Source organism: Medicago truncatula, chromosome 3 (assembly GCF_003473485.1).
Source record: "Medicago truncatula cultivar Jemalong A17 chromosome 3, MtrunA17r5.0-ANR, whole genome shotgun sequence".
Classification (NCBI taxonomy): domain Eukaryota; kingdom Viridiplantae; phylum Streptophyta; class Magnoliopsida; order Fabales; family Fabaceae; genus Medicago; species Medicago truncatula.
The window spans coordinates 9,950,738-9,974,189 of NC_053044.1; the positions used below are offsets into that span (position 1 = coordinate 9,950,738).

Genomic DNA, 23,452 nt, shown 5'->3' on the forward strand with positions numbered 1-23,452 from the left:
GGACTGCGGATGCTCAAATCAGCCCCTGAAACAACTCCCAACTAGCTGAAATCACAGCATTCTCAGTTTGCAAAGCTGTCTATACTCTATACAGCTTAGCTAGCTTACTCTAGTTAGACCAAAAGACACATATAGCAGATTATAACTGATAACAGTATCTCTAAAGGATCATAAGTTCATAACAAATATACGCATGTCTATGAGCTTTAATACTTCTAAAATAAATAATGCAAGTATAACACCACCATCAAATTTTGAATAACAACGTACACATAAAGATCATAGCAGAGTACATAAAGATCTGTTTTCAATCTTCTTTATATAAATCAAACATTGCTTCTAATTAAGCATCTTCTGAGTTCTGGACACTCCTTAGCTAGTTAATCACTCTTAGTCTGTTGTAAAACAACCCCTTTCAAGAAATGTGCTTAATTCAAATTTGCAAGCACCCAGCACCAAAACTCCTTAATGTCTGACCGAGTTATATTGTTCCAACTTATGTCTCCTTAATGTCTATGGGCACGATGTCTGCAGTATTTTTACAAGAAATGCAATATTAAGAAATAATAAAGACAGAGATTTTTCTTCATACTATCTTGTTCTCTAAGAAAGGTAGAAACATGCAGTCCCATTATACATAACCTATGTTCTCATCAGCGAAGAGTTCCCCATAAATTCAAGTCTTCACTTATCAATATTAGCTAGTGTATTTCTACTAAATTCAAATGAATCCCATGCGTTAAATATCATGCTGCACTTATCAATCTTCTTTTTCCATTAGGAGTGTTGTTCTTCTTAATTTAACCTTAGTGTTTGTCTTAATTGCAAATGTAAAGCTATATATTTGCATGATCTTAGACTTCTAATGAAAGGGTAAAAAATTAAGTTGATATTAGATAATTAATATTAAACAATAATTGAATCATTGAAGTAGTTTTAGTTCTCAAGGTTGTAAAAGATAACTGCTCCTTATGAATTTTTTTCCCATATATAATTTCAAGCCCAAGTTTATTTTTTAGGCTTTACAAATTAAGTTATTCAGTCCACCAATGCAATAGTCAATCTTATTGCAGGTTACTCTTATTATATACACCAAAAAGGCGGAAGCTAATCTATTTGATATCCCCATTCTACTTCCTATATCTATTAGAGGCAAGTGATGAGGCGAGACCAGGGTGGCCGGTGTCCCTGCTGCACTCTAAGGATTATAACCAATAAGGAGATGTTGAGAAAATTGCTTAGTTCCTCCCTTCTATAATGTTGTAAATGTCAAAGGACAGTAAATCTGGAGGGTAAGCAGAAGAAATACGAACAGTTTCACGAAATCGATTCTTACTTTCTTGAAAATTTAAAACCATGGTCATTAAAACTAAGTTGCACTCTCAGATAAGGGTATCTCTAATGGATCATAAGTTCATAACAAATATACGCATGTATATGAGCTTTAATACTTATAAAATAATGCAAGTCTAACTCCACTATCGAATTTTCAATAACAACGGAGAAATAAAGATTCTAGCAGAGTACATAGAGATCTGTTTTCAATTTTCTTTCTATAAATCAAACATTGCTTCTAACTAAGCATCTTCTGAGTTCAAAAAGCCCCTTGCAAGAAATGCGCTTAATTCAAATCTGCAAGCACCCAGCACCAAAAACAAGATCTCTATATCATTTCAGGATATAAACGCTTCTGAAACATAACCTAACTCTATTAATTAATTGCAATTATTGTAGATATTTGCAAAAGCAGCAATAACTATCAAGTATCAAAGCCAAAGAAAACACAACACTAATATTTTTACAACATGGTCATAATTATATCTAGTTCAAATACACATGACAAAACAATGTGGGGATTCCCAATGCATATGTACTCTCTTTTTTTTTTTTTTCGTTTCAAAAAGAAAAGTACGAAATAAATCAGCTTCAAATTTACAAATACGTTAAACAAGAATTTGGTGCTTTAAATATTCATTGTCAACTTTATGAATGAGCATAATGGAAGAAGTTTGTTCCCTCAACAATTAAATGCTTTTACACTAATTTTTTTTAATGTCAGCAGTCGAGATCAACATATAAGTAAACTCAATTGAGATATGCAGTGTAACTGATCAACTAAGTTTCAACTTTATAGACCATAACATGATAATAATGCATTTGGTCAAAACATCAAATCAAAATAGCATAACTAACCTTGAATAAACACGAGACATCGTAAGAACATTTCAACGAAGTTCATTTTGAAAAGAATTTTTTTTATCCAATCTAGCATCAGAAACAAAGTTGATGTTTACATGAACATAAGTGTTGATTATTTCCAGCACAATTCACCAACTTCAATGCAACCCGATCCATTTCTGAGGAGGCCAGAACAGCTTGGAGTTACAAGGGAAATTAGGTAAAATCTGACGTTTATCCAAGCAAAAAACACTGACGCTGACCCTGGTGGTGTAATGAACACAGAGATCATTGCTAAATATCACACAATTCCCATTTCTCAAACCCAAATCCGAAGCGGAAACAGAAAAAGTACTATCATCCCCCCAAAACAAAACCCTATCCTTCAAATTTCTCACCTTCACTTACTTCTTCTCTTTATTATCAAGCCAAAATACATCAAAGCTCACAACCCTCTCCATTCCAATCCCATCAACATAAAAAAAAAAAAAAAAAAAAACCACACACTTATTGACAAGCAACAACTCACCATCACTCTCCACCAATAATTTCTTACCTATATGAAACAAAACTTAAATCCTGTGGCTGTATAGTGACAGTGCGACCAGTAGAATCAACAGCAATAGGCTGCCCATTGAAAACACATACATCAACATAACCGCACCTCGGGAATTATTGTCCACTTCTCAATAATGTATTGGAAAATAGCAAGTCTCCCGGAAACATGAATAGTCAGAAGAGCGGAAGAAGGATACCGTTTTCCGTTGTAGTAATGAAAAGTGTGATATGCAACGAGCTTTTGCTCGTAGATTAAGTTGAGAGAAAGGGCATTTTGAGAATATTTTCAAGGGAAGTCACCGTGACAAACTCATCGCCCTGAGATAGAAAGCAATATCGGTTAAAATCGACAACCTGACGGAAAAGAATAGAGAGTCTGTTGTCAGGTGAGAGAGGGTTCCAGAAGAGGCAATTTCTGTGATATGACTCTCGACCGATCTTGACTAACCAAGAGCGGTTTAGGGCTTTTTTTTTAGAGGCTGGTTAGATGAGGAAGAGTGATCGTTTGAAGAGAGGCAAGATGTAAGCCCTGTTGCTGGAATGACTTTGGACTGTGGAAGGTAGTAAATTGAGATGATGATTTTTGGGAACGGAAGAGCGTCATGGTGAGCAGACAGATCGAAAACTACTTTGATAGTATAATAATAGTTTTATGCAAGTTTTATATTCAAAATCCTCTACAATTAAACAAATTAAATGACTGGGTTTTCTGTAACAAACTAAATCCCCTCTCATGTGATGATAATAAGAAAATCTTGTTGTTCACAAATCTCATGCTTGGAAGTATGGCGCTTAAGGATCTTACAACTTTCAACTTGGCCATGCTTAGCATACAAGGATGGAAATTTCAAACACATCCGAAATTTGTGGTGTCTCTGTTTGTTCAAAGTACATATAGAACTTGTGGATGCATCTCATTTACGGCGACCCGAGCATTGGTCTCGAATTCAGCAATTGGAAGCCCCTACGTAAGTCAAAAACCAAGTTTGTTGCAAGTGTCGCGGTTGCTTTGCAACGAGAGCACATCTAAAAGGTAAAGGTATTCAATGCCCACGTCATTTTTTAATGTCTGTTTTCGATCCAAGTTTGGGGTGCATGTGATTTATGGAATGATATAGATAAAGCGGTATTGGGAACGAATACTACAGTTGCTGCAATTTTTCTGTCAAACTCGAGGTAGAGCCAAGTCAGTACTAAGTAGAATCAGGTGTTTTCTTTTGTGTCAAACTAGAGGTAGAATCTAGTTAGTGCTCACTAAGTTGGTTTTGTTTCTATTACTATCAAGAAGCTCACCACTTAAACAACAAAGTCACACTCGTTGGGTTCAAATTAACTCATTTTTTAGTGTAAATTGTGTATCACCATAGATAACTGTCAAGACGAATGTCTTTAAATCTACAAAATATTCGCATAACCATAGTCCTACAATGAGACTAATCTGTGTTCAAGTGCCTATGTCACAACTTAATATTGTGCACCCCTCCTCAAAGGGGTATTCTGCAATGATTGAGTCGAGATCCTCGGCCACAAGCGAATTGTTTGACAAATTGAGCTACACCCATTGAATGTAGTTTAACTTTGTTTTCTGGATATAGACATCAAAGTTAACATTGTTTAATATTGATGTTATCAAAATTAGTAACAAGTATGAAAATATGTTATTCTCGACGCAGTTAAGAAGGTAAGATAAAAAATTGAATACAATGACGATGGTAAGGTTCATTTAGAAATGTTGATGTTGTTTGTCAATGCAAATGAGTTTGTTGTGTATTGTTCGATTATCCAAGAGAGTTTCAACATCAATAGGTTGAAAATGAGAAAGTATATGAGCGCCAGGTCAAGACTGGTGGAGTAATGCTTGACTCAATATGGAACTTCTTGATGAAGATGTCAATTGGGAGTTTTTTAAGAGGCATAGACGAGTACTTTCCAGAGTCTGCTAGGTCAAGACTATGAAAGGAATTTCCAAAGTTACTTTAAGACAGAATGACTATTGGAAAGTATGTATCCAAGTTTGAGGACCTCTTTAAAAAAAAAAAAAAAATTGAGGACCAAACTTACTAATTAAAAACACAATTATGGATTTGTTTGCAAAACCAATGTGACTATGAGTTGCACTTCTAGAGACAAAATGATGGTTTGCCCACAAAAATATTATAGAATAGAATATTTGATATGACTAAAAATAGAATATTTCAAAAGTCATACCAATGATGCCGTAGTTAAAATACCTCTGACACCACTAACAATATACAAGCATCATATCATATTGTACCCAAAAACAAAATCAAATCAACAGATTTTTACCAAGTTTTCTAAATGCATTTCCACAACAAAATAAAATCAAAACCTGTGAATTCTCAAGTAGCACAAACTGGCAACACAGCATGACATGCACATATCATAATCCAAAATAAACACAGAAAAACAAAAACAAGTGAATTCTCCAAAAATGAAGACTTGAAGCAATAGAGAAAAAGTTAATATGACAAGAGAACTGATAATTTGAGAATTTGGGAAGGGAATGAAATGATGGAACCATAATACTGCCCCGGTATTTCAACATTAAGGAAACTTTGACAGGAACAAAGGAGACCACATCAACATAAACATTCAGTTTTGTGCTTTGAACCCGGAAATAGTCCTAGTAAAGGGTATGATGTAAAGTTTATGATTTTGTCTTTGATTCTGATTACGGACTCAGAAGCATATTATGCGTTTTAGTTTATGCAGTAACATTAAAAACACATGTGCAGGCTCTTTACTCATCCAAATACATGAGATAAAGCTATCACAAATAATTGTAATCAGATATGTACAGCACAATCAAGACTTGATAGCTGAAAAAGCCAAGGATGACAAGAAACACTTGCATCAACAAATTAAAATTTATCAAACATGTACAGTGATAAAGTAAATTAAATAAAGGGTGAGAATAATCAAATAGAAATTATATTAAGAGGAAAGGAGTAAGTCACTTAAATACTGCACCAAATATTTGAAGTGAGATTTAGACACCTAATTTGCACTGCAAGCATCAGTCCCCGGTCTAATAACATAAACGAAGCACAATAATGCAAATATCACAAGCACATAACAAACCTTTCAATGCAAGATAGCATACTCATTTACGAATTCAATTAACTTTTGACTATCCATTCAGGTGCCGAGAACAAGCTGAGATATTCCAAACCATCAGACACATAGTTAAAACATTTGCGATAATCAGACACAGACGATAGCTGACTTCGATCCAAGAGATAAACATAGTTCTCATGTAACTTGGAGGCATCATCATCAATAAAGACAACACAATTCCCTTTAGTAACACACATATCCAAGGCTGAAGCAGAAAATGAACATTTATTCACGAAGAACAACACCCTATCCCCTAAACTCGTCAACTTCACCCATTTTTTATTCTTCTCGTCAAGACAGAACACATCAAAAGTCTTAAGATTCTCATAAATATTAACTAACAACAACTCACCCTCACTCTCCACCAGTAATTTTATATCTCCATGAATAAAAGGATTATCCACTAACTGGACTCTCGAGTCTGATTCAATTGTAACTGTCCGACCAGTATTGTCGACCAAATAAAACCTCCTTTTAAACACACAAATATCTACATATTTAGTTGACATGTCGGAAATTGGTTTCCAAAATTTGTTGAGCTAACAGAACAGCATAGGATGGGGGAAATATTCCGAAATGCCGAGAACCATAGGGTTTTCTCCATTGCACGTGATTGCAAGGAACTTTTCACGGTTCTTGTTGTAGAAGAAATAGTTACGACGATTAATGTCTCCGTAGTCCATGATGAAATCTGTTCCTAAATTGAGGACGGAGTGTTTGTTGAAGTCAAGAACACGAGGAAAACGATGATTAAAGTAGAGTGAATTGAGGAGTAGGTGGAAGAGTTTTTTGCCATGTGAGTTTTGGGTAACTCTGATCAACCAAGGACGAAGTGGCTTATGGTGTTGAAGCGGTTTGATGAAAAAGAGAGTGCGTTTGAAGAGGCAGCAAAACGGAGAAGAGGTATCAGAGAGATTATATGAGAGTTGTGGAACCTTGAGGGTAGAATTGGGATTGTGATTTGAAATGGAAGAGCGCCGCCACTTTGAACAAACCGATCGAAAATGAATGAGATCAAGTTCATCGTCAATTCGTTGTGATATCAGATTCAGAAGCTCAGTTGGTAGTTCACACCAGTCAGTCGATGCCATGGCTGCTGTAGTGCTGTGTGTTACTGATTCTCCTTTCTTTTACAGTAACGAACCCTAGTGAAATATGCTACACGATTGAAAATTTACTATTCAAGGATAACTTAGAGACAGTAAAAGCTTCTTCCAATGGCATAGTAGCAGGATAAACATGCTTGTATTCAGGGATTGAGTAAGAAAAAGGACCAGTAAATTCCGTACCCCTCCGAACTTTTGAAGAAAAAAAACTATACTAAGCTATTATATTTTTCGGTCTCAATTTTTTTTTTTGTCGATTTTATACGATATTGTGTAATGACCTTGTTTTTACTCAATATATTGGACCTTAAACAACCAAGTTTCTAGGCTTTATTGCACTAATCCTTAACACCGAAAAATAAAGAACAATTTTTCTCACGTGAACATCGATTTATATATGCAATTTTTCTAGGCTTTTACTTTTCTCACAAAAATAAAATCTATATCGATTTATCATTAATTACTATTGAATGATCTTTGTAAAGTGTCTTGATCTAGGTAAAACTAAATTTATCGTTGTTATTGCATCAAGTATATACAAACAATTATTTTGTGCTCTATACACTTTTATACATCCACGGATTTTGTGACGAAGTTGAACTCGTCAAACAATCATTTGGTTTTACCTACGTAACTTTGATTGTAGATATAGAGCTTAGTTAGAATTTTCAACTTTTTAACCTACAACTATTTTATGTGACTATACAACATGGATTTCAAGGGTTTTCGTGCGTGTGGTAGTCATTCCCTTCACCTGCGGAGGAAGGTGCGACGATAAAAAGCACAGACTTCTTGAGTCCAGCAAATTCGTGCACGCCATGATCTAATTTGTGTACCTGCAAAAAGTGAATGTTCAACTACCTAATTAACTACCTTCTTGTGTACTCAGCACACGATGACTCAATTCTAGTTTTATATGAGTGCATGAACTATCTGTGTATAAATTCATGCCAAACATAATTGTTTAGGTAGTTGAACACTGAACCCGAGGGAGATATGCAGAAATTGGAAATGATAGCAAACACTGAAAGCAACCATAAAGTGACAGAGAACTTCCCATGGAATAGCAAAGTAAAATCATTAATGTAACTGAGAGAAAGAATCACTCATCCTATTTCTGAGAAGCTAGTAGGAGATAAAGGGAAAATTCTAATTAAGCTGAAAAATGACCTTCATTTAACAATGAAATCTCAGAAAATTTTGCTGCAATTCAAAATGCGAACATCATATATGGTTCAATTAAATTAAGAACAAGAAAATAGAATAACCCTTTTTGGTACATGAAAACAAAATCTAATAAATATGTCAATAAACTGCTGCTTTCTACACACAATTGAGAATTATCAAATAAATTGCTTCAATATTTATATCCAAGGAAACTAAGACGGAGATCACCAATTCAACTTCAGTTTACACCATCAATTTTATTTTTTATTTTTGAATCGGCAAAATTAATACTGATAGGCCACTTACCGGAACAAGTTGTAACAAGGAGGGCTAAAAGAATACAAAACTGATGCATCAAGACTCGACTAGGAATGTCAGCAAACAGGAAAGAAAAAGATAAAGCCAAAGCAAATGCTAACAGCAACACCAAACAAACTGCAGCACAGGTGCACCTGACAGACTACAAAACACTGATACAATCTACTCAGTGCAAAGCAGACCCGAGCCCTAGGAAAAAACCAATTGAAACAGGAGAACAGGCGCACAACAGTGGAGACGGACTGCGGATGCTCTAATCAGCCCCTGAAACAAGCTGAAATCACAACTTTCTCAGTTTGCAAAGCTGTATATATTCTATGCAGCTTAGCAAGCTTACTCTAGTTAGACCAAACGACACATATTTCAGATTATAACAGATAAGGGTATCTCTAATCGATCATAAGTTCATAACAAATATACGCATGTCTATGAGCTTTAATACTTCTAAAATAATGCAAGTCTAACTCCACTATCGAATTTTCAATAACAATGTAGAAATAAAGATTCTAGCAGAGTACATAGGTATCTGTTTTCAATTTTCTTTATATAAATCAAACATTGCTTCTAATTAAGCATATTCTGAGTTCTGGACACCCCTTGCAAGAAATGTGCTTAATTCAAATCTGCAAGCACCCTGCACCAAAAACAAGACCTCTATATCATTTCAGGATATAAACGCTTCTGAAACATAACCTAACTCTAATAATTAATTGCAATTATTGTAGATATTTACAAAAGCCAGCAATAACTATCAATTATCAAAGCCAAAGAAAACACAACACTAATATTTTAACAACATGGTCACAATTATATCTAGTTCAAATACACATGACAGAACAACGTGGAGATTCCAATGCATACAATTTCTCCTCTAACTAACGAATATGTATTCTCATTTTTTTTCATTTCAAAAACAAAAGTACAAAATAAATCAGCTTGAAATTTACAAATACAATTAAACAAGAATTTGGTGTTTTAAATATTCATTGTCAACTTTATGAATGAGCCGAATCAGTCAATCAGGGGCAAACAATTTACAGACAACACCTATCAATCATGTGTCCAAAAAAGAAGATATGAGTCTATCTCAATAATCATACATAAATTGAGATACAAGTGTAACTGATCAACTAAGTTTCGACTTTATAGACCATAATATGATAATAATGCATTTGGTCAGCTGATAAACATATAGTCTGCAAAAGTAAAAATAAAATAAGATGATCACGCTCATCAACATTGTTACATCTTATCATACAAATTACCTCCTCAAAATAAAATGCATTAAATATATTTAGATTTCTGAAAAGTTAAAAGTGCAGATACTTATTTACAAAGAACATAATTGGTAATAAAGTAATATTTGATGCAACAACATTTCAATATTTCTATTTGTAATAACATAAACTAAGAACACAACAGAACAAAATCAAAATCACATTAGAAATTTCTCAATGCAAGATAACATACTGAGTTAGTGAAGCTGGCTTTTGATGATCCACTTCGGAGGGGGCCAGAACAAGTCGTAATATTCAGGATGATTGCACAAAGGCCAAAGCTGACGATCTTGATCCAAGTGAACAATACTTAATCTATCCTCAGAGAAGATTTCATCAATAAAGATGATACAATTCCCTTTAGGAACACACAAATCTGAGGCAGAGGCAGAAAAGGAATATTTTGTCCCTATGAACAAAACCCTATCTCTTAAATTCTTCTCGAATTTCACCCACTTCCTCTCCTTCTCATCAAGTCTAAACAAACGAATCTTTAAATCAACAGGAACAGGATCAATGTCAACTAACAGCAACTCACCCTCGCTCTCCACTAAGAATTTCTTGTTATCCTCTGGCCCACAATCAACCAATGGTTCAGCCGCTAACTGGGCTTTAGGGTCATCCTCCGGTCCAACTGTAATTGTCCTACCAGTTTTGTCAATTACTGCGTAAACCCTCCCTTTAAACACGCGGATGTTATAATACCTTAGCATGTCGTCGTCGGGCAACAAGAAACAATCTCCCGCCACTAACTGGATGGAGAGTTCGTTGAAGTCGAGTATGTCGAATGGGTAATCAAAAGAATCAGTTGAGAGGAAGGAGGATTGAGATATTTCGGTATTGCCACATGAGCTTTGGGTAACTCTAATCAACCAAGGATAGTTTTCTTGTTCTTGTTCTTGTTCCTGTGATGGTTTGATGAGGTAGAAACTATGTTTGGAGAGGTAATAGAAGGAAATAGGGATGGTGCCATAGTTGTTGTTGTTGTTGTTGATGATGATGGAATCAATGTATTGGAGGAGTGGAACGTTGAATGGTGAAATGTGAAAATGATTTCGGATGGAAGATGAACGCCAATTGGAACAAACTGATCGAAAGCGAATGAGATCGATTTCGGTGGTGATTCGTTGCGATATCAGATTCAGAAGCTCAGTTAGGAGCTCAGACCAGTCTGCTTTCATTTTCAATGCAGCCATGGATGATGATGCTGATTTTCTTGTTCTTGTTCTTGCTTGCTTTTTTAGGAACGAACGATAAAATAGAAAACAGAATGCTAAGAATGATGAATGATGCTGCAGATTTTCTTAATCACGGACAATAGGAGAAACAAGAAGCTGAAGATGATTGTGGTTTTGGGAGGTTATTGAAGGTTAAGAGGAAGGGTTTCTCCAACTGTAATTCAGTTATTGTTATATTCAAAATAAAAATAGAAAAAAATAGTTAGTTTGTTTTTTTAGGAAAAAAAACATTATATTAAAATAATGAAATGGAAAAATCACTAAGATTTTTCTTTTGGGATTAAAAATTCATTAATATTTGTCTCCGTGAGTCTAACTCATTTGACAATAAATATATTGTGGTATGGAGAGATCTAAGTTTGAATATGAATTTCTAATTACTAGGTTACTTGATAAAAAAAAAAATAAAAAAAAAAAACTAAATCCCCTCTTATGTGATGATAATGGGAAAATCTGGTTATTCACAAATCTCATGCATGGAAGTATGGAGTTTAAGGATATTATAACTTTGAATTTGGCCGTGCTTAGCATACGAGGATGGAAACTTCAAACAAATCCGAAAGTTATGGTATCTCTGTTTGTTCAAAGCTCGATATTTTCCTCATAGAAGTTTCTTGACATCATCCTTGGGATATAACCCAAGTTATGCATGTGTATATTCAGTACTAAATTCATTGTCTGAGGGAGTTCTAAATGGTGTACCAGTTCAGGGGAGAAAACTGCTAAAGTGGATGAACCTTGGTTGAATGAAGATCACATATCAAGAACTATACCATGTGCTTTTCATTTGGAAAATGTGATAGCTAACGGTTTGCTTGATACCACAAATAAGATGTGGAATCAAGAGGTTGTGAAACACGTGTTTGATGATAAAATGGCGACTGAAATACTAAGAACACCACTCCTTACACAACTACTTGATGATAGGCTAGTGTGGAAAGTGGAAAAGAATGGACACTACTATGTTAAAAGTACGTATAGAACTTGTGGATGCATCTCATTTACGGCGACCTATGCATTGGTCTGGAATTTGGCGGTTGAAAGCCCTAACGTAAGTCAAACACCTTTTTTGTTGCAAGTGTCGCGGTTGCTTTGCAACGAGGGCATGCCTAAAAGCTAAAGGTATTCATTGCCCACATCATTTATGAATGTTTGTTTTCAAATACTTCAGTTGCTGTAATTTTTGCGTCAAACTAAAGGTAGAACCAAGTCAGTACTAAGTAGAATCAAGTATTTTCTTTTGTGTCAAACTCGAGATAGAATCTAGGTAGTACTCACTAAGTTAGTTTTGTTTCCATTACTATCAAGAAGCTCACCACTTAACCAACAAAGTCACACTCGTTGGGTTCAAATTAACTAATTTTTTTGTGTAAATTGTGTATCACCATAGATGACTGTCAAGACTAATGTCATTAAATCTACAGAAGTGCTTATGTCACAATAAGACTAATCTATGTTCAAGTGCTTATGTCACAACTTAATATTGTGAACCCCTCCTCAAAGTCTATTCTGCAATGATCCAGTTGAGATCCTCGGCCACCAGCGAATTTGTTTGACAAATTGAGCTACACACATTGAATATAGTTTAACTCAGTTTTCTGGATATAGACATCAAAGTTAACATTGTTTATTATTAATGCTGCCAAAATTAGTAACTCAGCTATTGTTAGAAAAAGAAAAAGGGGGAATGTAATTCAATAGAGAATGTTTAGTCATTTCCACACGCTTGAGGCTGCGTATATTGTTTCTGGTTTTCACATGGTCAAGAACATATGTTTCATCACTGATCCCAATAAAAGGTTATACGGCTATTTACATGTTTAATAACTGCCTCAGCAATATATATTCCCTTCTTTCAATAAAATTTTGTCATAACTATGAATATTTTTGAAGTACTTTGTAACAAAGTTAAGAGATGACAATGATACAAGCAGAGTTCATCCGCATCAGCAGATGAAAGGCACCGAAACCTGGCTGAAAAGCACTGACTAGATCAATAATTCCATTGCAAAAATAAAAAACAGAAACAGCCTATGCACTGCTGCACGACTGCAGGCAGAAGCCAACCACCTCAAGACACCGTCGGGTTCCATCTACAACCGAAGCTCCAAAACCACCCCTGATCAGACAAAACAGCAGCTCAGTTACAAGTAAATGGAACTAATAGAAAAAACATGAAAACGGATGGAAAGCCCTAGGAGCAGAAGAGAAACAATGCATCCCCTAGTTTGCTAGTTCTACTCTTCCCTGCTACAACAAGAGAGCACAGAGATACACAAGCCACCCTTCTGAATGACAACAATTCGACAGCCAAAAACAAGTCAAGGGGGAGACCAAGAAGCCAGAAACATAACATCCGTAGCAGGGCACAGAAAATTGGGCACAACGAACCACGTAAAAAATAGAACACTACACAGAGACTTCCAATCCTAATATATAGACACAAATAAAGGATGAAGTTTTAGAACGTATTCTAATTCTAAGTAAACAATTCAACATCTATTATGTTCAAATGAGTCACAATTCAAAAGATAGCGAGGATTATTTTTAGGAGACACTAATACCATTTGGCCAGTTTCTTAAATTATTTTTATTTTCTCTAATTGCATAAACTTGTTGAAATATCGGAAGGAATAAATTCAATTACCATCTCAAAAAAAAAAAGGAGAATCAATAAAGATCAACATCAACATTCATAATGAAAAAGACATTTTAAGCTGCCACTATAAAGTATTTTCTGCGCATTTTTGAAATTGCAACAAACCTCAAAAGATGAAAAATATAAAACAAAATAGATGACTAGTTTTTTATACTAAACCATGCAATATTCCATCATCCATTTTCCTTATATACACAAATAAGAAAATTTTAAAATCATCTCCATCACAAGAAAGCTTCACATTGGTTCTTCTATCACACAACCTCTGATGACAATTGTCAAGTAATGCAAAAACAGGCACAGTGGTAATGAAAGAGAAGGAAAAATTAAATTTATTCCTGAAACAAAAGAGATAATATAAATTATTCTTGCATTTCCACAACAGATTGTAACCAAGTTTTCCAGATGCATTTCCACAACTAAAGAAAATCAAACTCTGTGAATTCTCACGTAGCACAGATTAAAACCAAGGATTATAAGAAACACTTGCATTATCAAATTAAAATTTATCAAACATCTACGGTGATAAAGTAAATTAAATAAAGTGTGAGAATAATCAATTAGAAATCATAACTCTTCTCAATATATAAAAAATTTGTAGTGGGAATTGAGTAATCAATTCAAAATGATAACTTTTTGCAATAATACTGCAATATTTTGCGCTTGAACCTAGATATTTTGTCTCTCATCTTTCTCTCTATAGCCCCTGCATAAATTGATAAGGTTTCCTGTTACGAACTATAATTGTGAAGATCAAAATCCTAATAAATAATGTCTAGGAAATTTTTTAATAAAGCAAACAGGTTTTCTATTTCTTGTACATGAATTAGCATTATAAGTAGCCAAGCACTCGAGGAACCCAACAGTCACACATCGACGACGGTATCAAAAGATTCTTAGATCATGACTCAAGGTACACATTCTCTATCCTAAAACATCTCACTCTTTTCTCTCTTACTGACTTAATCGACATAGTGCTTGCATGCACCCCCTACTCGCCACAACTACCTCACCGAATGTCAATTTGTGATCAAACATTCTAAAATTAGATTATTTGATTTGAGATTTAGGCATCTACGGATAACGCTTCATTTAAATAGGGGACTAATAAAACGATTCTATCTCTAATGCTAAAAAAACAAATTTTTAGTGGACTGCATGCATCGGTCTCCAGTCTAATAATATTCACTAAGCACAATAATGCAAATATCAGAAGCAAATAAGAAACTTTTGAATGCAAGATAACATACTCTGTTACGAATTCAATTAACTTTTGCCGATCCACTCCGGTGCCGAGAACAAGCTGAGGTATTCAAAGTACTCAGACACAGACAATGGCTGACTTCGATCCAAGCAATAATTATAGAAATAAGTACATATGTTGTATGCATCATCGATAAAGATGACACAATTCCCTTTGGCAACACACAAATCCGAAGCTGAAGCAGAAAATGAACATCCATTCACAAAGAACAAAACCCTATTCCTTAAACTCATCAACTTCACCCATTTTTTATTCTTCTCGTCAAGTCTAAACACATTAAAAGTCATAAGATTCTCATAAATATTAACCAACAACAAGGCACCCTCACTCTCCACCAGTAATTTTCTATCTCCAGGAATAAAAGGATTATCCACTAACTGGACACTCGAGTCGGATTCAATTGTAACTGTCCGACCAGTATTGTCTACCAAGTAAAACCTCCTTTTAAACACACAAATATCAACATATTTAGTTGACATGTCGGAAATGGGTTTCCAAAATTTGTTGAGGTAACAGAACAGCATAGGATGGGGGAAATAGTCCGAAATGCCAAGAACCATAGGGTTTTCACCATTGCACGTGATTGCAAGGAACTTTTCACGCTTCTTGTTATTGTAGAAGAAGTAGTTACGAAGATTAAAATCTCTATGGTTGATGATAAAATCTGTTCCTAAATTGAGGATGGAGAGTTTGTTGAAGTCAAGTACACGAGGAAAACCATGGGAATAGTAGAATGATTTGAAGAGTAGGTGGAAGAGTTTTTTGCCATGTGAGTTTTGGGTAACTCTAATCAACCAAGGACGATGTTGCTTATGGTGTCGTAGTGGTTTGATGAGGTAGATAGTGCGTTTGAAGAGGCAGCAAAACGGAGAAGTGTTGATGTTGTTTATGGTACCAGAGAGATTACACGAGAGTTGCGGAAGCTTTAGGGCAGAATTGGGATGATGATTTGAATTGGAAGAGCGCCGCCACGTTGAACATACAGATCAAAAACGAATGAGATCGAGTTCATCGTCGTTTCGTTGCAATATCAAATTCAGAAGCTCAGTTGGGAGATCACACCAGTCAGTCGACGCCATGGCTGCTGTGTGTTACTAATTCTCCTTTCTTTAACAGTAACAAACCCTAGTAAAACATGCTAGACGGTTGAGAATTGAGAATTGCTGTTCCCACATGTTGTTTGGTTGTACCACACGAGTAAAATACGAAAATGCCCTTCGGCAGTTTGCTACCGAAGTTTTTAGGAAACCGGCGGCAGTTAAATGCCGAGGAAATCTGATTATGCAGATAGTGGGTCTGCATAATTATAAAGCATTTCCAAGCCATTTTTTCGGCCAGTTTTTACCTGTAATTAAACCAGAGCATTTCCAAAGGCAAAATAATTCATACAAGATTGAAACTCGGACATAATGAAGATAAGTACAATATCTTTTACAATTGTTCATAATTAAATTAAACCGACATTTGGTTAAAATTAAACAAACGTTTGAAATTCATCAAAACATTACAAAGTGTCCATAATTAAACTACTCATTACACATCATTAAATTAAATCCCTACTTACATTCAACGCAATTACATATGGAACGAACATACATATATAATATATTATCTTCCACCATATTCCGAAACATAAATCCGACGTCGCCGTCGTCGCGAATAAGCAAAGGCATATAGTTTGCCGTTTTCCATGCGTATTCATCTCTATCTTCTCCTAGGTCTATGCATGGCATTTGACCAAACAAGTGACGTGTATACTGATTTTCACCAAGATGCTCAAAATAAGTGTTAAGTTGTGCATTCAAATTGTCAAGAGAGTCTGTCGATGTTATCATAACCTTAACCGTCTTTTTAAACGCGGAGTACCTAACCCGCCCTTCAATTTGTGCAACCTCAGACATGTCTCACTTGAAAAATTTTGTAACAAAAGAATCATATATTAGAACAAAATTAAATAGAATGTAATAACGAATAAATGAAATGCGTAAACATTAAAAAGCTATAAATAAGTATTGCATTATTTTCACCACATAAAAGTCATATTATATATATATATATTTCAATATAAATTACATAATGTTAGTTATATATTGGCCACCAAAAAATTGGCGTTACAATTTCGACCCCAAAAAATACATCGGTGTAATTTCTACCAAAAAAAAGAACTAACACCGACAAAAAAATCACTCATTAAAGACCAAGTGATTGGAGAAGATCAAGTGACATAGAATCTTCCGCAATAACTTCAAATTGTTGCTTTGGTTTTTCGGGATTGTCCAACAAAATAGGCGCCGCTTTGTTTGACTCCTTTTGTGGTTTGGACGGTTTGTTTCCACTTTCAATAGCCATGAGCTTTCGGAACAACTCATGTCGATCCAAATACTCATCTTCCCAAGTCACCGCATCTTCTTTCTTGTGATTGTGCCACTCCGTAGATGATGGAGGTAGTGGACAACCATTCTTCAAGGAAATAAGCACAAAATGATTTGGAATTGCCCCAAGGCACAAGATGGGAGTTTTTTGATTTCCCGGCGGTGGTGGCCCTCTTATTGGGAAAAACGATTCCGAGTTTCCAAATTCAAGATTTGTCAACACCACCACACACATTTTGTAATAATTAGCAACAATGTGTCCCATGTCCGGAAAAGTCAACCACTTATCAACAAGATGTGCACAAGTTTTTGTATTTGCGGGAGGATGTAATCCGTTTAAAATGTAGTTATAACGATCATCACCCGCAAATACTTCAACATAATCATCTCTATGATCCATCAACTCTTGGATAAGATGTGTACGGATCATGAGATGATTTTTTTCGGTCAAGCCCATGAACTCGGCTATAGCCCGGAATCCGCAATGTCCATCGCCGATAACATCCACCACTTTTTCAATAAAGGACGCATAACCGGGATAGCTTTAGGCTTTGGATACCGAGTAGGTGGTGGAAGTGGGGAAAGTGATGTTTTACCAAGACGAGCACCTTTTTTCCTTTTATATGATGATGTTGTTGGTGATGGTGACGGTTGGCTATCCGGATTTTGGGAATCAACAACCTCCCAAGAAGAAGGGATCCGACTAGTCGATGTAATTTTTCCTTTAGACCGTTGGAAAATTGTTAAACAACTTAATGGATGTTGGATGAGCCCAAAAAATATCTTCAATAGTATTACTTTCAAGTTGTGTTCTTGAGTAATAAGTATAGTTGTGCTCCTCCAACTTCGAGATTAGAAATTGCAACGGCTTCTTGTCACCCCTATTTGCCTTCCATATTTGTTGACGTTCATTGTACACTTGCTTCACATTTGTCATGCAATGTGGTCTTTGGTTCTTCAAATGTATCAAAATATTTCTTGGAAGCATCTTGCTCTTTGTCAAGTCACGTACAATCTTCTTGTCGTCCTCCTTTAATCTACCGGCAAGAATGTGTCCTTCTAAAGCCGGCTCCATGGGATGGTTGTGAACTCCATTAAGAATGTTCAATCCCCATTCCTTTGTTTGCTTACTTTGATATCCACTAATCATGAATAAGCAACCGCATTTTCTTGAGCCCGTCCTCGCATGCTTCGGTTTTTTTTTCGGAACCATGTGAGTTCCACTCCTTTCACACACTAGCCGGAACATTGGATTGATCAAGCTTGATCTTTGTGTGACAATTGTAAATCCCGCCTTATTTGCTTGCTGACGCACACACTCAAGCAATTCATCTCTATTTTTCGACTTAACGTCGTCTGAAAAAAACATAGCCGTGTCGACCTCGTGGGGTTGAAGTGGGAGTACACCGGAGCCGCCAACATACTTTGAAGCTTCAACATGGACGGAAGCTCCATCTATGTTTGTTTTCGCTTCAACATTAGGCGGTTTGACATCTCCGGAATTTTCGACAAAATTTTCTTTTGTCTCTCCCGGAACATCTTTCGCATTCTCTACCATTACTATAATTAAACAACACATAAATATGAATTAACAACTAAGTAATGTATAAACATCAATGCCATAATGAATTAAAACAAAAAAAAACAAAAAAAAAAAACAAAAGAAATTTTTTTTTGAAAATCTGGCAGTAGCTGCCATTTTTTCGTTGTGAAATTTTTCACTAAGAGTTCCTCGGTACCTAACTACCGTGGTTTTCCTCGGCACTAAACGACCGAAGTTTTCCTCGGCAGTTAACTGCCGAGGATTCCCATGACAGGGTTCTACGTAACTGACGTAGATACCCCTAAAACACCCAAAAAATCAATCAAATAAAATGCACAATACCTGTTTTTTTACGTCAATAGTGTGTTGATACCTCCTATACTTGATGCTTGAATGATTTTGGATCAAAAATTGATTTAAAAAAAAAAAGGATTTTGGGATTGAATGGAGGTGGAAATGAAGGTGATGAAGAAAACAGTGTGTAGGGGGAGCAGGTAGTTGTTTCATCGGATGAAACATTTTCCTCGGCAGTTAACTACCGAGGTTTTCCTCGGTACTTAACTGCAGCCAAATTTCAAATTCCTCGGCAGTTAACTGCCGAGGGGGTATTTGCGTAATTTACTTGTGTTTCTCAGCCAAACACCATGTGGGAACAGCAATTCTCTTGAAAATTTACTATTTAAGGATAACTTCAAGACAGTAAAAAAATCAATAATTTTATTTTAAAATCTCACTTTTTGTAAATCATTTATTTTTAGGCAATTTTTTTGTAAACCTGGTTGCTCAATATTATAGATAGGGCATTGCTGCACAAAACTCTGCTAAACCAATCTATATTGATTTCTCATTGATCACTCTTGTCTCAAATTGTTGATAAACATGCTTGTATTCAGGGATGGAGCTAGAAGCAGCAGATGCCATGATCCCCTAGAACTTTTGGTAGAAAAAAGAAAACTATACTAGTATGATAATTTTTCGGTTTCAATATTTATTTTTTGTGGACTTTATACGATGTTTTATACTGACATATTTTGCAATATATTGGGCCTTAAACAACCAAGTTCCTAGGCTTTATTACACTACTCTTTAACTAAAATCATTAACACCGAAAAATAAAGAATATGTTTTTCTCCCATTTATAGAAGAATCTTAATCCTTAACTAGAATTCTAATTTATGATTCTTAACTGCAATTTGTATAGTGTTTTGATCTAGGTAAAAGTAAATTTATCGTAGTTATTATATATCAAGTATATATAGACGATCTTTTTGTAGTCTATACTTTTATCATCCACGGATTTAGTGACGAAGTTGAACTTGTCAAACAATCATCTGGTTTTACCTACATAACTTTGATTGTAGATATAGAGCTTAGTTACAATTTTCAACTTTTAATCTACAACTATTTTATGTGACTATACAATATGGATTTCAAGGGTTTTCGTGTGCGTGGTAGTCATTCCCTTCACCCGCGGAGGAAGGTGGGATGGAATATCACAGATTTCCTATTCCCGAAAGGGTAGGAGATAAACGAGAAATTCTAATATGCTGAAAAATGACTACTATTATTTAACAATGAAATCTCAGAAAATTTTGCTGAAATTCAAAATAGTAACATCCTATATGATTCAGTTAATATAAGAACAAGAAAATAGAATAACCTTTTTGATACATTAAAATAAAATATAATCTAAATATTATAAACAGAATTTGAAACATTATTAAAAATTGCATAAAATGTTGCTTTGCTGCAACTAATAGCACTGACATCATTCATGTGTATAACAAGACCATCCAAATCTTCCCGATTGACCGAGTTATAATGTTCCAACTTATGTCTCCTATACAAGAAAAGAAAAACAGAAAAGTTCCTTAATGTCTATGATGAGACAAGCTTATTTTCTTATTTTCACGACATCGATTCTTATTTTCTTATTTTCAGATGAGACAAGCTTACAAGCAGCAATGGTGGAAAAATCCTAAATCTCTGCCACCTTTTTTGTAAAATATTTTTAGATTTCGACAAAGTATATAAATAAGAGAAAATATGTGGTGCCAAATAAGTTGTGAAGCGATTAATAGTAGGACCAAACCTCTACCAAACTGTGCATAAATACTGTGGCACAGGTGCACCTGACAGACTGCAAAACAGTGATTCAATCTACTCAAACAGGAGAACACTTGCACAGAAGTGGAGACGGACTGAGGATGCTCTAATCAGCCCCTGAAACAAGCTGAAATCACAGCATTCTCAGATTGAAAAGCTGTCTATACTCTATACAGCTTAGCTAGCATACTCTAGTTAGACCAAAAGACGAATATATCAGATTATAACTGATAAGTGTATCTCTAATGGATCATAAGTTCATAACAAATATACGCATGTCTATGAGCTTTAATACTTCGAAAATAATGCAAGTTTAACACCACCAACAAATTTTGAATAACAACGAACAAATAAAGATACTAGCAAAGTACATAAAGAGCAGTTTTCAATCTACTTTATTAAAAATGAAACATTGCTTCTAATTAAGCATCGTCTGAGTTCAGGACACCCTTTTTCTAGTCAATCACTCTTAGCCTGTTGTGAACCAACCCCTTGAAGGAAATATGCTTCATTCAAATCTGCAAGCACCCTGCACCAAAAACAAGACTTCTATATCATTTAAGGAAATGTGTTCTCATTTTTTTCATTTCAAAAACATAAGTACAAAATAAATCAGCTTGAAATTTACAAATGCAAAATAAATCAACTTTATGAATGAGCCTGATGGAAGAAGTTTTCATCACAAGTAAACAAAGGTCATCAGTCAATCAGGGGCAAACAATTTAGTAATGCCAAATTACAAACAACACCTATCAATCATGTGTCCAAAAAAGAAGATATGAGTCTATCTCAATAATGATACATAAAGTCTGCAAAGTCAAAGAACCGTAACTCTTATTTCTCTTTTCAGGTCTCAGAAAGTTTGTTCCCTCAACAATTAAATGCTCCTACACTAGAATTTTTAAAGTCACCAGTTGAAAAATCCACCAGAAAGCTTATCTTCTCATATCAATATGTAATTAGGGATTAGCTGCTAAACATATAGTCTGCAAAAGTAACAATAAAAGAAGATGATCAAGCTCATCAACATTGATTGTTACATCTTATCATACAAATCACCCCCTCAAAACAAAATGCATGAAACATATTTAGATTTCTAAAAATTTAGAAGTGCAGATACTTATTTACAAAGAACATATTTGCTACAAAATCCAGATTTGATGCAACAACATTTCAATATTTCGCTTTCTAATAACATAAACTAAGTACACAACAAAGCAATATGACAATCGCATTAGATAGTTCTTAATGCAAGATAACATACTCAGTTAATGACTGTGGCTTTTGACGATCCACTCCGGAGGTGGCCAGAACAAGTTGTAATATTCAGGATAATCAGACAAAGGCCAAAGCTGACCATCTTGACCCATGAAAAAAATAGTCATTATATGCTCCGTATCTGTATCAGTATGATCGTAGAAGAATACATCATCAATAAAGATGATACAATTCCCTTCGGAAACACACAAATCCGAGGCTGAAGCAGAAAAGGAATATTCAAGCCCTATGAACAAAACCCTATCTCCTAAATTCTTGATCTTCACCCACTTCCTCTCCTTCTCATCAAGTCTGAAAACATCAACCGTTAAATCATGATCACTAATGTCCACTAACAGCAGATCGCCCTCGCTCTCCACTAAGAATCTAATGTTCCCATGATCAACCAAAGGTTCAGCTACTAACTCAACATTTTGGTTCTCCTCCGGTCCAATTGTAATTGTCTTTCCAGTTCCATCAACAGCCGCGTAAATCCTCTGTTTAAACACGCAGATGTAATCAACATAATCTGAGAAGTCTTCCAGAAACAAGAAAAGTTTTTCATCGCTGCAACGGAGAAGTAACATAAAGGGAGGAGAATATTTCTTCTTGGTGAGAGCGAGAGGCTTCTTCCCATTGCAAGTGAGAACTACGACAGCTTCAGGTAGTACGAAATCAGATGAAGAGGGTTTCGAATCTTCTTCGACAAGGAACTGACATCCCAAATGGAAGACGGAGAGTTTGTTGAAATCGAGCACGTCGAATGGGAAATCAAAAGAGAGAAGTTCGAATTGGGATAGTTTGGGTACTCCATTTGAGGTTTGGGTAGTTTTGATCAACCAAGGACGAAGATTAATTCGGGTTTGTCGTTCTTGTTCTTGTGTTGGTTTGATGAGGAAGAAACTGCTTTTGGAGAGGTGACAGAAGGAAATAGGAATGCCTTCATTGTTGTTGTTGTAAAATTCAATGTCGAGTGGGAATTTGAGGATTGGGACTTCGAATGGCAAAATGTCAAGATGATGATTTTGGATCGAGGAAGAACGCCAATGGGAACAAACTGATCGGAAGCGAATGAGATCAATTTCAGTGTCGATTCGTTGCGAAATCAAATGGAGAAGTTCCCTTGGGAGTTCTTTCCAGTCTGCTTTCATTTTCAATGCCGCCATGGATGCTGATTCCGATTTTCTTGTTCTTGTTGTTCTTGGTTTCTTGTTTAAGTAACCGTAACGATAAAATAAAAACAGAACCCTATGAAATGAGAGTTGAAGAAG

At 35.3% G+C, this 23,452-nt stretch overlaps 4 protein-coding genes across 4 annotated transcripts; all 4 read right to left on the reverse strand.

The window, feature by feature from the left end:
• Nucleotides 1-5,876: 5,876 nt before the first annotated feature.
• On the reverse strand, nucleotides 5,877-6,965 carry LOC11446774 (F-box protein SKIP23). Its single transcript, XM_024778675.1, has 2 exons — nucleotides 6,419-6,965; nucleotides 5,877-6,079 (listed from the first exon to the last, which is right to left on the reverse strand). Exons 1-2 carry the CDS (start codon nucleotides 6,963-6,965, stop codon nucleotides 5,877-5,879), a joined length of 750 nt encoding a protein of 249 aa, XP_024634443.1.
• Nucleotides 6,966-9,939: 2,974 nt separating this feature from the next.
• LOC112420065 (F-box protein At2g17036) lies at nucleotides 9,940-10,938 on the reverse strand. The gene has a single exon (XM_024778676.1). It carries the CDS (start codon nucleotides 10,936-10,938, stop codon nucleotides 9,940-9,942), a length of 999 nt encoding a protein of 332 aa, XP_024634444.1.
• Nucleotides 10,939-14,905: 3,967 nt separating this feature from the next.
• LOC112420066 (F-box protein SKIP23) lies at nucleotides 14,906-15,982 on the reverse strand. The gene is made up of 2 exons (XM_024778677.1): nucleotides 15,898-15,982; nucleotides 14,906-15,573 (listed from the first exon to the last, which is right to left on the reverse strand). Exons 1-2 carry the CDS (start codon nucleotides 15,980-15,982, stop codon nucleotides 14,906-14,908), a joined length of 753 nt encoding a protein of 250 aa, XP_024634445.1.
• Nucleotides 15,983-22,192: 6,210 nt separating this feature from the next.
• On the reverse strand, nucleotides 22,193-23,347 carry LOC11445561 (F-box protein SKIP23). Its single transcript, XM_003599136.2, has one exon. The coding sequence runs from the start codon at nucleotides 23,345-23,347 to the stop codon at nucleotides 22,193-22,195; it is 1,155 nt and encodes a 384-aa protein (XP_003599184.2).
• Between the last annotated feature and the right edge of the window lie 105 nt (nucleotides 23,348-23,452).